The following is a 17,096-nucleotide window of genomic DNA, read 5'->3' on the forward strand; positions in this document are numbered from 1 at the left end:
AATCAGGTTGCTGCGAGGTCAGAGTTTGCTTCTCTTCTTAAACACTGAAAGGTCAAGCAGAGTTTAACTACCATTGGCATCTTTGAAATGTTGTAATAAATGCCAAAGCAAGGAGATTATTTTAAATCCACGCTGTAACTAAAAATCTTAGGGTAATAAAAGGAAATAATTTTAACTCAGATTATCAAGATGTTATGTTTATTGGTGAAGGTTTCAAAGAGTGGCTCTTGCAATCGCTAGGAGGTGTTTCGTGATCTCTGAGGAGAGCAAAATTTTAATTTGTGGTTCCTGTTCCAGTTTCAGGAAGGCAACTAAGATTGTGGGTTTTTGTGGTTGGGTTTGTTTGTTTGTTATTTACTTCTGAGCACTCGCACCAGTTACTGCCACTATTATCAGAGCAATTTACACAACATGTCATATAGTACTTCTATATTTCTCCTTTAAGTCTAATAAAATATGTTGCTGTGGAAGAAATCTGTGATACATATGAGAGCTTCCTAAATCACAGGTCTGGCATATTTTTATACCAAATAGCTCAAGCCTCATGGAATCAATAATTAATTTATTAACTGGATATCTTTTGAAAAAAACAAAATGAGCAGCCCTTGCTAGACTGTCTATTGCCAATTCATAAATAGTTGATGACAAAAATGAAAAGTATAGAAGTAAAATTCAAATCTTAACGATCAAAGTATCAGGTACCTCATCTATCACAACTTGGAATAAATATATCACAGAATGTGTCATACCTCATTGACACGGCAAGACATAATGCTTTCCCGTGTTATCTAGCTAACTGCCAAGCCTACAAAGTTTATAGGCTGCTAAGATAATGTGCTGGTGGTAATCCACTTCAGTTGCAGAAATATGAAGTACTGTTGAAATATATTTCTACTTGGTTTATTCTTTGCCCTCAGGAGGATAGGATACTATTTCAGTTCCTCTAAAGAAGCCCCAAGAATGAAAAGCAAAACATCAGGATAAATTATGCTAAATGGTGGACTAGACCCCAGAGGAAATCATGCTTCTGTGGTGCAGTATTCCTCCATTTATCTTACAAATGTTACATCTAATGTTAATTTTGTAAAGGGAAAGCATTCAAAAATTCATCTAATCCTTTTAATAATAGTTTTAGTGTTATAGTGTTATTTGTCAAACTCATACCATCATAACTTACTTTCCTAGTTTTGACAGACCATTCATACAGAAAATATTTTGGGCTGCTAATACATAACATTTTATTTCACAAAACACAAATAACCTAGTAATTAAACCCCAAAACTTAACAAATAATTGCCAGCAAGCAATTACCATTCAATTAAAGAGTAATTACATGGTTATTTGTGCCCTGTAAAATAAAGCATTACTGAAATCAGTAACGCAATCAATATTTTAGCAGAAACAGGATGCTGCAGTGATGGACCTTTCAACCTGTGCTGATTAAATTGTCATCCAAATAACAGTTTCCTAGTTAAATCACCACATGTTTATTTGTCTTGATTAATATGCAAATTCACTTCTGATTCTAGTAAATCTTCTATATTTAAAAGCACAAAAGTAGAGCACTATCATACATCAACAGTGATGTGCTGTATGTTTCCACTGATTGATTACATTTTAGAAAGCGTTGATGAATTTGTGGATTTTATGAAATATTGTTGTCTATAATGAGTGTAAAATAGAGTTATAAAAGGTGGAGATGATCAGTAATTTTAAAAATATCACAGAAATAGTCTTATTCTATGTTTTGATTCAAATTAAAAATCCTTGGGATGTCTAGGGAATATATAAAACTTTGAGAGGAAAAATAATAAAATTAGCTCTCAACAGGAGTGGAAAATAAAGAACAGACATTAATGAACGATTTCTCAGTGTTTCACCATATAAATTTTAACTGTCAAATACATCACTTAAAATGTAATTTAGTCTCTGACAAATTTAATTCCAAACAAAATCCAAAAATGAACAACATTTGGATTAGTTTATTTTCCTCTTGCAGAGTTAGCAATTTTGTGGGGGTAGGGTGGAGAGGACGGCAAGAATGACCATGTAACCGTCGTGTAAACACAGGTAAAAAGCAAAACCTCCAGTCATCTTCCCTTTCAAGTAATTGATGACCCAAGGGCTATTTAAATGGTTTTGGTTTTGAGAGATACTAATAGAATTTTAATTGGTATAGAGTTTGAGCTGGCCAATTTATTTGCATTTTTTTTTTAGTAAAAAAAATAAGATTCCTAAATTTATCAATGAGAAATGGTATTGTACTTCTGTTTTAGCCTCCGTGGTCTTCGCTTGTGACAGTAACTCTTGTACTTAAAAATGTTTTTAAAAAATATCTATAAACTAGCACTGCCTAACTGAAGTAACAGCTCATTTAGAATTGAGTCATTTGCCATTCACAAAGACCTGTTAATAGCAAATGTAAAATTTATGTAGAGACTTTAGACTCTCAAAGAAATGTATTTAAAATTGTTTGAAGCTGATCATTCCTGTTGATGCTTCCTTTGTTACCAATGAGGAAAAGGTTTTTCTGCGCTTCTAGAATATGTATCTTTGTTGAATGAGACAAAGGAAAAGGTGAAGGAGGAAATGCGATAAAAGAGCAGGGTGACAAAAGGTTAGGAGAAATAATATTAAATAAAGTTAATGTTTATATGGTAATGCTATTAGCAGTTATATACTAATACTTACATAATCACAAATTATGTCTTACTCTCCCCAAATGATAATTCTGCTTACCTTATGATTTCTGTTCAAGGCATGTATTAGCAGTTTTCTCTGAATTGTGAGGGTTAGATAGGTTTTAAATAGTATATGTGAAATCCATTGAAATTCCAGACTTCATAAGCCAATAGGAAGCATACTAGGTACTGGGAGCATTGAGATTTTGTGGCTTGGTGATGCCAGTCCTAGCCCTGACAGCAGCATGTTCGCACCTTAAAGTAAATAACGTAAAAATTTTGAATCTACAAATGTTTTTGTTTCCTTTGTGTATGTCTTATTAAAAAATAAGATTTAGAGCAAACATTCATGCCCTGTCTGTATGAGATTTCTGGTCTCATGTTCAAACAAAAATTCCAGAAAATCTGTTTCTGGCCGAAATGGGACTGGAAGCGTTTGGATTCAGATACGCTACCGAGGTGCTTTCTGTGCGAGTTCTGGTGCCCTCCAAGCAGATCTTGGTTCACCATAGGAGACGCGGTCTCTGGGCATCTCCGGGCAAGCTGGCTGGAAGCGCGAGGTCTCTGCTGCGGGCTTGGCAGCAGCGTGTCGAAGTGCTGGGTAGCTCTTCCCTTCGGTGCTTTGGGTCAGAACCAGACATTGATGGTGTTCATACATAAACTATGGAACACAGTATTAAAGGCCCAAATGGTTCTTTCGCAGGTGTTGTATGAATGACAGTCAGTCGGCCATAAGTAGCGTCCAGCCTTGAGTTTTTCATTTGAAAGCTAACATTAAATTAGAGATAAAGGACTTGGATTTTATTTGAGCAGGTTCATCTGGGAACAATTCCATTCAAATTACTATGGCTACAGCTGTATAAGACCAGAATATGGCCCCTAGTAGTTACTGTGTTTTAGTAATACTCACTAAAAGGGTATGAGTAGGTTAGAAGTATGCTTTTTTTTTTTTCAGAGTCTATCAAAGCCCTTCCCCAGAAGGACCACAATCCCAAAGACACCGAAACCCAGAGAAAACAGAGCTGTGTGTTCCCTTGTGTAGGTAGGCAGGATATAAATGCAGTCTGTGGGACTCTGAAAGGGAGCTGAGTAAGTTTTGGTGTGAACTTGTGATCTGGTAAAGCTGTGGGCTACGAGTTCGCTACTCGGAGTCATCGAAATAAACTGCTGTCTTTGCAAAAACTGCATAACCAGGAGTGATGCCCCACTGCCTTCCCTCCTCTCCGTCTGAAACCCAAATCATACATAAAATGTCTCTTCATAAAATCTCTGCAAACGGTTTGTTTAATTGTTGAAATGTTTTGCTTAGATTGCTATCAACATATGGAATTTTATGCAAAAGATTTGTTAGTATTTGAGCTTGAGAATATTTTGTAGTTTTGTTGAAGATGATCATCTGTTGGAGAAGGCTGCTAATTCTAGTGTTTTGTAATCTTTTTTTGAGACACTAATTGCCAACTAAGCACTTACACATGCACGTGGGTAAGCGCAGACTTCTGTAAATCAAAAGAGCAACAATTCTTTTTTGTTTAAAACCCCCACATACCAGCCTAATACTGTTAGTCAGTATTCTTGTGCAGTGGATCATTTCAGCAGGTGATTTTAATAGAGAATGCACGTGTGCATCTGACTTCCTGTGAGACTCAAATACTCTGATTTTAGGTTTACTTTATTACAGCTGAGTCAGTCTGGACTCTTGTTGTAGGCTTTACTACATAGCCATCATAGTATGGTAAACAACCTAAAGCATAAAAAAGAAAAATGAGAAAGTACTGAAAAAAATGAAAAACAAAATGGACAAACCCGAAGCTAAAAAGCGGTGGGAGAGGGGAATAGTTTTATAGAGATAAAATAATAAACCAAAAAAATGATTTTGTGCTACTTTGATGTACAGTAAAACAAAATAACACTAGCACACTGTGAAAAATGAACAGGTTAATGGTACCTCTGTGCAGTGTTGCTGGAAGTTGTCTTCATTTAAACGCAGAGTTTGTCTTACATTGATGGAGGGCTTTGCCACTGTAAGTTGATAGAGTGAAGTTTAAGTTAAATTTCTTTGTGAACTAGAAGTCATTTTGGAAATGCTTTCTATTCAAACCTCATTCATTGTTGCAGCTTAGTGTTTTTATACAATGTTTCGCTATATTTTGTCAAAAGCTCTATTATTCAACAGAGTAAAATTCGTTTTGACCAAAGAGAAGCAGCAATACTTCTCCAAACATGAGGAGGCTGCATTTTTATAAGCTGGCTTGGGGAAGAGTTGATTCAAGTGGGTTTTTTTGTCTGTAAATCTCTGTATTATAGATGGCAGGTTGTGCCTGTGTAGGATGACTTCATGTACACACACTGATGTAAGGGATAAACATAGTAGTTGAAAAACAACCGTTAAATGCAACACGTCTATGAACAGACTTTTAACATTTTGCATTAAAAACTGCAGTCAGAATTAGTAAGGTGGTTAAGGGCTGGTGAGATTTTTGGCAGGTTGGGCTAATGGTCTTAGGTTTAACCTATCTGTAATAATTAAAAACACCGGTTTGTTTGTAAAGGTAAGTAGTCAGTTTCGGAAAAGCTCAGTGCTAAATCATTGCTGCATCTTCAGAAGTAGGCAGTTATCTGCCATGATTCAGAAGGTAAGGTTTACGATGATGTTGCGTCCAAGGTTTCAACTTCTCACCTTTAGGCAGCAGAAGTTCTAGTTTTCTGTGGTGCAGGTGTGTGGTGTAGACTTCGGAGCAGTTACTGCTGTGACCCCTCTCCAGTAGCCACCTGTAAGGTCATGGAAGCCCCGGATAACGGAAAAGCTTGACTAGTGCCTGGGTAGTAGAGGTGCATGTAGACGTGCCTTCTGGAAGCAGCCTGGTCAGCCCTGAGCTGGTTCGTAGAGGCGGCTGGAAGCAGGGCAGCTGTGTTCATCCAGCACAGGCTCGGGGCTAATAAATCCTGGTGTACCCAGCCTGAATAGCTCTGGCATCCCTGTCGTCATTGCATCGTTAATCCACAACCCGTATAAACCACGGCTTGTGCGCCGAGTAAGGCATCTAGTTGCATTTTCAAGACACTGTGTGATTTACACGTGCATGTGAATTTCTTGAACTCTGTTTTACAGACAATATTTAGAAAAAAGATATTAGTTAGCAAGCTAATGGTACAATAGGGCTAGAAATATGGATTGATTTCTTTTTGGTCGTGTGCAGATTAAAAAAAAAAAATCTTAGCTTTCTAGTCATTGATGTGACTTTGAGCTCATGATTGTTTTAACTATAGGCGCTGTTTGGCAGTTCAGCATTAGTTCATTTGAAACCTATATGGTTCTTGTATGTTTAAACAACTTATTTTTCTTTTTTCCTAGGCAAGAATTTCTAATATATTTTTGTGTGTCATTGATGGTTCATATATTTTATACAAATCAATACCATGTGTAGTAAGGAAATATTTCAAAAAGAAAATGCGTTTTCATTTATCCTCTTATTTCATCAGCTCACGACCAGGAAGACCCCCCAAGCGTTCACTAGGAGTTGCGATACAAGAAAATGCACGTCTTCTGCCCCATGGAGTTCCAGGCCTCTTATCACCAGGACTTATCTCTCCAACAGGTAATAAAATCCATCAGATGATCAGCCTCATCTCTTCATACTGCACAGCAGTTAAAATAAACTAATATTGATCTAACTGCCTTGTCCTTCAGGGCTTTTTCAAGCTTTACCAGAGGTTACATTATTGGATTTTTTGAGTGTTCATGAAAACTCTGTTTTGTTGCTGCAGTGACTGAAATCTAATGGATTTGTAATTTAGTTCTTTATTAATTGTAATTTCCTTACAGGAAATTCCATTAAATGTGTTATTTTAGTAGAAGACAAAAAACTGAGAAAATGAACTATTGTCTCAGAGAGCCCTGTAGCATGCATTTCTTCCTTTCAAATACATGTGTATTTTAGTTCTCATGGGATATGAACAGCGTGGCTAATGCGTTTTGTATTGTAACATCATTAATGTATGCTAGAAAGATAGAGAAATGCTTGTACGAGTTATAGAAGAAACACTTGAAAAGCAGATAAGTCCGCATTGCCACAGTGCATTGTACTTTAGTAATCTGCATTCAATGTCATAATATGAAAAAAGGAGCATGAAAATATGTGGAATTATAAACAAGCCCTAAACATAATTTAATGCATAGTATTTTATTGCACTTCATTAATTTATTAATAGAGTTTAAATTAAATCTTGTGCTATCCTGATGAGTGTGTTAATTTGTTATTAATTGACATGCGCTAAAGGTAAGTTTATTTTGGTAATACAGACTATACATTACATATACATACTAATTAACATACTATATTCATAAAAGTAATTGTTTAAATATTCAATAGGCTTAGCAGTTTTAGGATTACTGTCAAAGTCCAGCCTAAATATATTGTATTTCCACAGTAACCGAACTTAGTAAAATGTTTAGCAGAATATAAAGTCCCAGAACATCTTAGAAGAAAAGCCAAATTTAAAGAAATGATTGATAGGAGTATCGTGACTTCTGTCTTGATCTTGCAGATTACTCTGCTTGCAGAACCGATTGCACTGCAGCTGGGTGCCTTGGCGGGTGTCAGTGTTCAGGGGATTAACATAGCTGAGATCTTTACCTTCTCCTGCTACTCCAAATGTCGCGAGGACTTCACAGAAAACCAATAACCTTTATCACTGTGGAAGAGGGAATGAACATCCATAAGCAATAGTCACAGTAACCTTAAATGAAGTAGTTAATAAAGTATGCAAGCATTTTGCTGGAGCCGGGTGCCACAGTCGAGCTAGTGCAACTTCCCGTACTGTTCATATATGTGGCAGGGATCAAGAACTGCGTTTTTACTCTTATGAGCAGTTATTAAATGAGGGGTTATTTTAGTATCTCTGTCACATTCTCAACTCAGGAATTTTGTTATTACCAATAGACAGGAGAGCACAAGAGCCACCTTGCGTGGAAAATGTCTTGTCAGAAATCCAGAATATTACATATTAATTTTCCACCCTGTGTGTGTTTGCGAATAGGACATCGAATTATGCAGACTACCGTATTGCTTCAAATTGGGAAATATTTCAGGGTGCAGTGTGCTAAGTATGCACAGTAAAATTGTATCGTAGACGCATTCTGTGTGTCTCAGATATTTTGAGTATCACAGAGTTTGAGTAAAAAAAAATTTAAGTCGAATTTCTAGACTGTTGTAAGTTGGTTGGAGTCTGAAGTGGTGAGTGGGGTACAGACCACTTTATTTAACACGCAGAGGGTTGCATGAGGGGGTTGGCCCCAGGGGGCCGTCTTTCAGCCGAGGCTCAGGGTGGCTGCCTTTCTGACCCTGCGAGCTTCCTGTGCAAACCTCTGCGTGTCCAAGCGCCAGAAGCCGCAGACAGTGTGCCTCAAGGAGCTGAAAGGGGGTTTTGCGAGCAGCTCGTAGGCGGGAGAAAATGCACATTTCCAGAACATCGCAGCATCGTTGAGGGCCCTGGATGAGACAGGTGCCCGCGGATGAAGCAGCCCTGCCGCCAGCCCACAGCGGGGCAGCTCCACGCTGATGGCCTCTGTAGTCTTGTCACTCAGGAATCAGAGCTCCTGAAGTTTTTGAGTTGTTTTGTCTTGTTCATAAAGAAAGAACCGCGTAAACGTTGGGGGAATAGCTGAGTAAGGAAAGGTGCCAAAAGAGCCACTTGTAAACTCAACGGGGACTTGAGCTGTTGTAAACTTGATGGAGCACTCGGGATATGAAGCCTCCATTAGCTTTATTTATACCTATTTACACTTAATTACTGACTGCTTTGCTCTGGGTTGCTTTCAACCCTTTTGCAATTGGATTCTTTCCTTTTGGCTGAACGAAGAACTAAACACATTTTAACACTGCTCACAGAATAGAGGTTTTTCTTCCAGACTTCTGAGTGGTGGATAATAGACTGGGATAAAAGTTGCAAGGATATTAACCTGTCATCTACTGGCTAAGTTTTAATTTGGTTATTTATGACCTCACTTGCATATAATTTGCTCTGGTTCTGACAGTTTTGGTCCATGGAATTTGTATGTAAAACCAAAGCTGTTTGCCGCCCCCGGCTGCCCCCGCCCGGTGACCTGCCGGCTTGGTGGGGCGCTCCGCTCAGAGCGCGCCCTCCATCCCCGCGGTGTTGCGGGCGGCTCTGGGAGGGGAGCGGGACCGGGGCTGGGGCAGAGGCCGAGGAGAGTTTGCAGCATGGAAGGGCTGGATCCATCCCTTCCAGTAGAGCAGATGCTGATAGGGAGGCAAGAACAACTCTTCACATCTTGGTGGCTTCTTTGGTTACCTGCTTCCTTGAACTGCAGTGTAATCGCCTGAAGGATTTCTTTTGGATGTCTTCTTGTCTACTGCCTGATAATCCCTGTGTCTGGTCTTGTCTGTTCTTCCTACAGCACAGATACGCAGACAGCTATGGTAATCTGCCTACGTTGTTCTTAAAGGAAAAAAAATCACATTCTTCTTCTGTGGCTACCTCATTTTCTAATGTGTCCAACTTAGCACCTGAGTTGTTTTCTTCTTCAGATAAGCTCATTTTAGTAGCAGACTCCACATCAGCAAATGCAGCACGATTCATCCATCCATTGCGTTTTTCAGTTTTATCTCCTCTTTAGTCTTCTGTCAAGTTAAAGTGAAGGAGTTTGCGCCCAGGCTTGCTGGTGGTTAGATGGGTAGGTCTCAAGAAGCTGCTGTTCTGGCTGCAGAGCTCACAGCTCTGTCTGTAGAGGGTATTACAGAGTGATGATTAGTAACTTCCTGTAGACTTGAGCGAGCCATCTGTGTTTCCACTCCTTGAAATGTGCTGTTATTTTCATCACCCATTTGGTTTGTGTCAGATCAGTTTACATGGTCATTTTCACATAATAAACAGGTAGTTAAATTAGGCATACACTATTTCCCAGTGCAGAGTGTATTTTTTTACTTCTTGGCAAAGAGGACTACAACTACTCTTATACGTAAGTAATTTGTGAAGGAGCTATAAGTGAAGGCTTTGACCTTTTTAAATGTTTGTAGGTACCTTCCACCTTTGGGGAATGGGAACATCTGAGTTAGGATGAGACTAGAGCAGCAGGGTGGCTAGAGCTGCTGTGTTTGAGAGAGATGAGGTGGTGTGTCTGGGATGCATGCCACCGGGAAGGGCTTGTGTAAACAGCACAATAACCATGCCCAAACTGCATCCTTCAAGGGCTGATATTTGAGTACTGTCCATTTTACGTTAACTTAGAAGAAAGTGTTTTTCTTCTTGTATTCATGTAGGAAATGTGGAAATCAGCGTGGTGCCCTTGCCTGCTGTGAGGGCAGAGGGAAAATCCTGTCTGTCACAGAGGGATGGTCATCAAAGGCTCAGTTCTTCAAACAATGCAGCGTGATGAAGTGACATTAACAAAAAAAGGCTTTATCTCCTATTAATGTACAAGTCTCTGTCATCAATGTTTCTTAACAAGACAGTGGGACTTACTTATGGAATAGATTTTCAAGGAAGCTTTAGGGTCTGAAACAGTATTTGCTTTGTGGAGAGATGATGAAATCCATTACGTGATTTAATCCAGTAGTTCAGAAAACTGTTGATATGGAATGAAGCTCAAAGAGTAGTTGGATCTTTTGATAGTTGTCCGTGCCAACTTCGTCCTCCTACCCTTCATTTAGTTGTCTCAGATAGGTTAGAAAATCACTATATGAAGTCCTCATTGCAATTTTTCTCTATCCAGTTTGTAGAATGGCTACTATTATTTCAGTAAAAGTGTTTTGGGGGCTGCTCCATCTTGTTTTCAAGGTATTGGAGAAGGTAGCTCATGAAGAAAATCATCCTGCCACTAGAACTTTGTTAGATTGCGGTACAGGGCACAAACCTGCCTTGTGGGGCGCTTTTTTTTCAAGTGGTAGGATGGGCATCTGACTGCACGCGGGCTGGGAATCCTGCAGCTGAAGCTGACAGGGTGCTGGTGAGGCTGGGTGCCACGGAGATGGACGCAAGCCTGTTTAATTGCCATTTTATATTTCTGAGATTTGCTGTCCGGAGCTGTGGGCAGCCTGGCAGGCCTAATATGGTGTACGTTGGCCGGGTGTGTGCAGTATAGGTCAGCAGATAGGTTGCTGTGAGGATTGAGGGCTGAGGGCTGCCGAGTGGTCGGCGCAGGAGATGGGATTAAGCCCGACTGATGGGCAGTTGTGTGTTAGAAAAGGAAAACCAGGAGTTTTCAAATGGATGCTCAACTTTGGTGGCCTTTGCTGGATGTGAGGTGGGAGGATTCAGAATTTCAGTGGTTAGACAGATGTGTAAGACAAAGTGCTGTTTTCATTATCACCTACATTAGTTTCACTGCCCTTGAAGTGATCCTTTTTAATTTCATAAACAGACAGTTAAAATAGGCACTATCTCATTAACTGTTTGTCTAGAGTTTTTAAGAATGTAATAATTCAAACATTGACCTGTTTCTACAGGTATGAATACTTTTTCAGTACAGTTTTGTGTTACTAATAGTTAAGAGAAGCTGTTGTGAACCGAATAATTTCATGCAATTAATATTTTAGTAAAATTAATATTTTAATAGGTATACCAAGTCACAGCATTATGGTACTCAAATAGAGTAGCTCACAGGAGTGTAACTTCATGTGTTACTTCAATTCAGCAGTGATATCAGCGACCGCTTAATCTTTCTGCAGAAAAGGGAGAATAAAACAGTATTTGCTGCAGTTTTTAGGCACTTTAATTCTGTATATCCTTGTTAGAGAAATGAATGAGACTAGAGGCTTTCAAGGTCTTTGTCCAGGTGCTGTTTATCAAGGTGGGCACACGGTCAGCCAGCACAGCCCTGCTGATGTGCAGAGCTGCTGGCGGGAACTCCCTGGTGCCGTCGACCCTGTGGATCATCTCCTTATTCCCATCTGAGAGCGATGCTGCGCCGGTGCGCACGAGCCTCTCCTGGCTGAGGAACTGAGATGTGCTGAGGGTCGGAAGAGCGGAGCCGCAGGAGCAGCAAAGACGTTCCTGCACGGAGCGGGGCTGGAGGCACCGAATCTGCTCCCATGTGTAGTCTTGGTTCAGAGACTGGGATTGCCAAAACCAGGCTCTGAAAGTTTGCCTCTCTGTATTGTAATTGTCTGTATTCCAAGAAAGAGCTGTTATTTGAAGAATAAGCATTCACTCAGGGTCACTTTACAGAACATGTATTGACTGGTTTCACCTCTTGGGGTGTTTGATGTAGGGCCGCTGTGGCTGGCAGCTGCTGGCAGGAGTCCTGGAGCCTCTGAGAGCAGGGAGCAGACGACTGTAGCGTTAAGGGAACCCTTTCCTTTCCCAGCATGCTTCACTGAACATTTTTGTATGTTTACATCCTATTTCTGTGGCTCATTTCACTGTTTACGATTATCCTTTTTTTTTTTGTTCTTCCCCCAGTTCTCATAGATGTCATTTTAAAGTTCCAGTTATAATTACAAACATATGCATGACTTTGTCATTGTTGGCATTACCTGGCTTGGTAGAAATTATTATTTTTAATCAAAGGCAAACATACTGATTAAGGATGCCACAACATTCCTCTGCCTATGGGGAACGTTAACAGTTTATAAATTGTTCTTGGTGACAATTCAGTAGTGAATTACTGTGATATATATGGCTAATAAATTAATATGATTAAGTTAATGAGTAGTACAAGTGTTGCCAAACTCCACTCGTTGGGCTTTTAATGCTGCTCCACATTTGCAGCTCTAGCTTCCCCCTGTGGTGAGAGGATCAGTGCTACCTACGCACTGTCATTGTGATAAATGGCATATCCCACAGTGCCCTGCACTCCATCTGGTGTGTCCCCAAAATGAGAAATATTTTATACAAATCACACACTCAGAAGCTCAAAGGACTGTAGAAAGATCTATTTTTTCAAACAATAATAAAAATGCATACGTCTCTTTAGCAACTCTTCATTTTTACTGTCATAATGAATGCATATAGCTTTGGGAAATGAAAGCTCGCGTGAGTAACATAGGAAAGTTGTCCACCACACAGTGAAGCTGACAAATAAGTTACATGCTCACTCTTTTATTTTATCATGAAATGTTCTTAGATAAAAAATGATATTAGATCTTCTATTTAACTGGATTTTAAAATTAAAGACCATGTATGCTGCATGATTGAGTACCACCCCATCTCATGCCAGCAAATTTCGATGCTGAAGGGAGCATGAATTTGAGTGAATGAGAAATGCGGGATCATATCATTACTCTTTAAAATACAGCCATTCAGTAGAGTTCTGATAATCTAAAAACTGCACATGGTGGCTATGAGTGACTCGGTTCCTCTCTTTCCTTTTCTCTTTTAATACTGTCTTTCCGTAGGGGTCCATTTTTGGTGTCTGATGTATCTGGGTGGGATGTTATGTTGTGACAAATGAATAGTTAAAGCTGTTGAGAATTTACTGAATGGTTAACCTTGTTGTAAATTAAATTTACACAAAGCCTCGGGTACTGATTATTGTCCGAGAAGTGTGAAACTCAGTAATATACTTTAATTTTTAAGCATTTGCACAAATTTTCTTAAAAATTTGATCCTGCTGAGTTCCTACATCTTTTGAGATGGGGAAGTTCAGCTGAAGCGGTCACACTGAGCGAATTAAGACTATATTGTCCTGACACTCCGGGCAGGTTTTATCTTGATTTGCAGATGGAAGGGAACCATTTGAAAAAGTTGGCCCAAGTATCACAGAGTTAACAGAGTCAGTAAGTTTTCATCTGTCTGTTTTTATAATCTGTGACATTTTTTCCTACTAGCTTTTCTGTTAGCCTGGTGTCTGAGGGCGGTGAGGTCTATGATGATGATAATATCTGTCTGCTTCTCTCTGTTGCATCTTCAACTGACTTTGAAACTGTTTTAGCTCTTTCAAGTCTTTAAGAAGTGCCTTAAAGTGAAAAATAGTATCAGGAGGTACGAAAGGTTTATCTTCAGCCCCCTTTTATGGAGGACTGTTTCAGTGATAACAACACTATTGTAAATAAATAGTTTTTGTTAGGATTTATTTTCCTTTACAATAACATGATAAAGTTGAACAAATAGTCTGAAATGCTTCCCATTTGGTACCTTTAACCAATATCACAGCAAGTGTATTTAAATGCCTTAAGAGTGTTTGCGTAAGAATCCCAGACTGGCTGCATATTGTACAGTCTTGCATTGTAATATGGGAAGCTGGTTTTTGGATGCACTGAAGTTATATTGTCATTGAAGAATTCTTACATTTGTGCTAATGGAGAATGGCTTATTGATTTAGCTGGTTACAAGGCTCATCAAATGCACTGCAGGGTGATAATCTTCTGGTAGGCAAATCAAGCATCTTCAGATTCTGGGCTGGTACCTTGGGTGACATAAGGCCTATTCATGATTCTCCATTTTACAAGCAGCATATTTTATGCTAACAATAGAAATTGGAATATTATGGCATGCAACGTCAGAGACAAGAAGCGTAGCTCCTCACTGATACCTCTGCTCTGCTTCAGATTTATCCAGCAGTATTTCAGAAGACCTGTTAAGCTCAAGATACCTGCACACACTTAAATTCTTATTCCTATGACTATGAGAGGTAACTGTCTATAACTGTTTAAAGAGATAAAACTGTAGCTGGCTGGATAATACATCTCTGGTTGCAGAAAAATGTTGATCCATCATATATTTGCAATGCTAAAATCTACTGCATTTACATAAGTAATATTCCCTTAAAAAGCAGCATTCAGATCTATATTAAATTTGAGTACTATGGTTTCCTACAGGAAAGCTGTGTAGGGCTGTATTTTGGCAAAATTCTTGATATAACAACATTGCTGCAAGTTGTTAAGAAAAAATAGGGAATAAATCTCACTGGATCAAAAAGTAAGTATGTACTATACGTAAATCCAAGTATTTCCATAGTTACAATGCTGGTCATGTATTAAGTACTTCTAATGTAATTTAACAGTAGTTGTGCTTTGGTCCTTGTCATACAGACCTGGAGTCCTAAATACATGAAATACTGTATTTTTTTATGTATGTTAAGATTAGGCAAACAGTTCCATTGATTTGGATTGGATTAATCATTTGCTTAAATGTAAGTATTTTGCTACTTACTATAGTGCTTTGGAGAACACGTTCTATAAGGATTCTTTTGCAAAATTGTGAATTCAGTAAGTGCCTACGTCAAACCAACACTCCCTTTTGATTATCCTAGTGGCCTTCATTCTTCTGCTGTCTTGTGTGAACTAGGGTTTGTGAGAAAAAGCAGCGCATTTTTTGAAAAAAAAGTTGGGAAAAATTTCAACCAAATGATTGCTGATTGGGAAGTCACCTGAAAGACGAGAGTTGTTCGTTCTTTTTTTGCCACACTGAGCAGCTCAGAGTGGTGGGAGTGGCTTGTGCTTGGAGTCCAAGGTGGTAGAGGGAAATCCTGCTTGTCTGAGGATGGTGATTTGCAAAACACTGGTTCTAGTTCTCCATTCTCCTGGAAATATTTTTCCTGGAGTTGAGGCAGCGGTAACAAATAGTAGAAATTTTTCATTTCTTGCTGCTGATTTCTGGATTGGCCTTTGCGTTGGTTTTGCAGAGGGGAGAGCTTGCTATGCTGAAAACAAGAGGGTAACTATTTTCAAACTAGGGAAAGGATGCTGTGTGCAATGAGGAGGGGGCAATTTGAGTCAGTCTATGTAAAGTAGTGAAAAACTGCCCTGCTAATCTGGGAGAGATTTTTTCCATATTTTTCATGTGCGTGCATAAAATTGAGAGGAGCAAGTTCAGCAGTGAAGGCTGCCTCGCTGTCCTTTCTGGAGAAGCTGCTTGTATAGCTGGTCTCCCAAGGAGCAGACCTTTGCTACGTAGAAAGTACAGCGGCCGCGGTTGGTGCTTCCTCCTGCGCAAGAAGAATGTGCTCTTCTTTCAGCCCTTCCCAAGTAATAAAACGTGATGGCAAGTGCTGGCAACAAATTAGGATGCATGATGAAAAGGAAACATCTCTTACTGAGTATTTTGAAGAGGTGCACATTTTTATTTTGAAGCTAGCGTAACTAAAATAGATGTCATTGTCTGATCGTTCTCATTAAGTGACTGGGACCATATTAAGATTTCACTGGAAATGTATTTGTATTGTATAAACTATTTTATCACAGTCAACGTTAATTGGTGTAAACAAAAACAAGCTGACTTAATGAGTATGGTGTTATACGCCATCCTTTTTGCTGAGGAGAGAGACCTCTTCAGTTTGCAGAGAGGCATGCTGATAGTGACGGGCGTTGCTGGTATGGCATTGTACCTATTTCAAAGATAAATGTAGGACCAGAGTTCTGGAGGATTCAGTCTAGAAACGGAATTCATCCTGAAAATCCTTTGCAAAGAAAAATAATTCCTAGAGCTACCAATCTCCTCTGACTTGAATGTGAAAAGCTTTACTTCAGAAGGAGAAGCAGTTCAGATAATACATGCCTGAATGTAAATGACAGACCTTTTATTAGGAAAGGAAAGCCTTTATTAAAATATAATGATCTACATTGTTTTTATGTAATCTAATGAAATACAGTAAAAGCCTGAGAAATGAGCTGGAAAAGGTAGAGTAGTCTCCCATGAAAGCGAGCTATGATAACCTTTTTGTAATTCTTTAACATGTTGAAAGAGTATTTCTACACAGACTTATTAAATTAAGCAAGGTCACCTTTTCATTTTACAGATTTAGTTTGCCAGATCATGGGCTTTGCTTCTGAAAAATGTGGATGAATCATGCAGGAACATATGTCAAGTAGAAAATTGGCTATAAAATGTTAAATCCTTTTGATACACATTATATGTTTGTTTTTACCATTGCACAATTGTAAAAAACAAAATGCTTAGTTACTGTTTTTCACATTTGCATATCGGTTGAGTGTGCTTTGGTAATAATGATATTTCTAAGTGGATTATCTCTGCTGACTGGGACAGTCTCAATCTAATGTCTGCATCCAGGGAAGAAAATATTCTTTTCAACGGTAATATAAGATTCTGTTCTTTTAACATGCAGTAATGCAATAATTACTTTGAAAGGTTAGGTGTAAATAATAACCAGTGAAAATGGTCATGCGGTTAAAGATGAGCACAGATACTGCATTTATCTGTCTGACCCCAGTCCAGCAAAGCAGGAATAAAACTGATGTTGTGTCATGCAAGTTGTTCATATGCATTCCCAAATCTTTGCATGTATATTTTATATAAAATATATACAAGGGGGGACAATTATATTTAAAGCATTTTAAAAAATCATGCTGTAATTGTTTATAAAGAATTTCATGGTGACTTCTAATTAAGACAGAAAAAGTTATGTTTTCAGTCTCTTGGAATTACTTTCTTTATGCATTTGCAGAGTAAGTCTGTCAGTAAAAGTAATGCGTAAGCTCTTTGCTGGTGTGCGTAACA

At 38.8% G+C, this 17,096-nt stretch overlaps 1 protein-coding gene across 2 annotated transcripts in view; it reads left to right on the forward strand.

The window, feature by feature from the left end:
• Nucleotides 1-17,096, forward strand: part of DACH2 (dachshund family transcription factor 2) — a 311,231-nt gene that overhangs the window by 155,983 nt on the left and 138,152 nt on the right. For both annotated transcript variants that reach the window (XM_075106655.1, XM_075106656.1), the window contains exon 2: nt 6,162-6,277. In XM_075106655.1, coding sequence (XP_074962756.1) covers nt 6,162-6,277 — 116 coding nt within the window. The remainder of the gene's footprint in view (nt 1-6,161; nt 6,278-17,096) is intronic.

This window comes from Phalacrocorax aristotelis, chromosome 11, assembly GCF_949628215.1.
Source record: "Phalacrocorax aristotelis chromosome 11, bGulAri2.1, whole genome shotgun sequence".
In the NCBI taxonomy this organism is placed as follows: domain Eukaryota; kingdom Metazoa; phylum Chordata; class Aves; order Suliformes; family Phalacrocoracidae; genus Phalacrocorax; species Phalacrocorax aristotelis.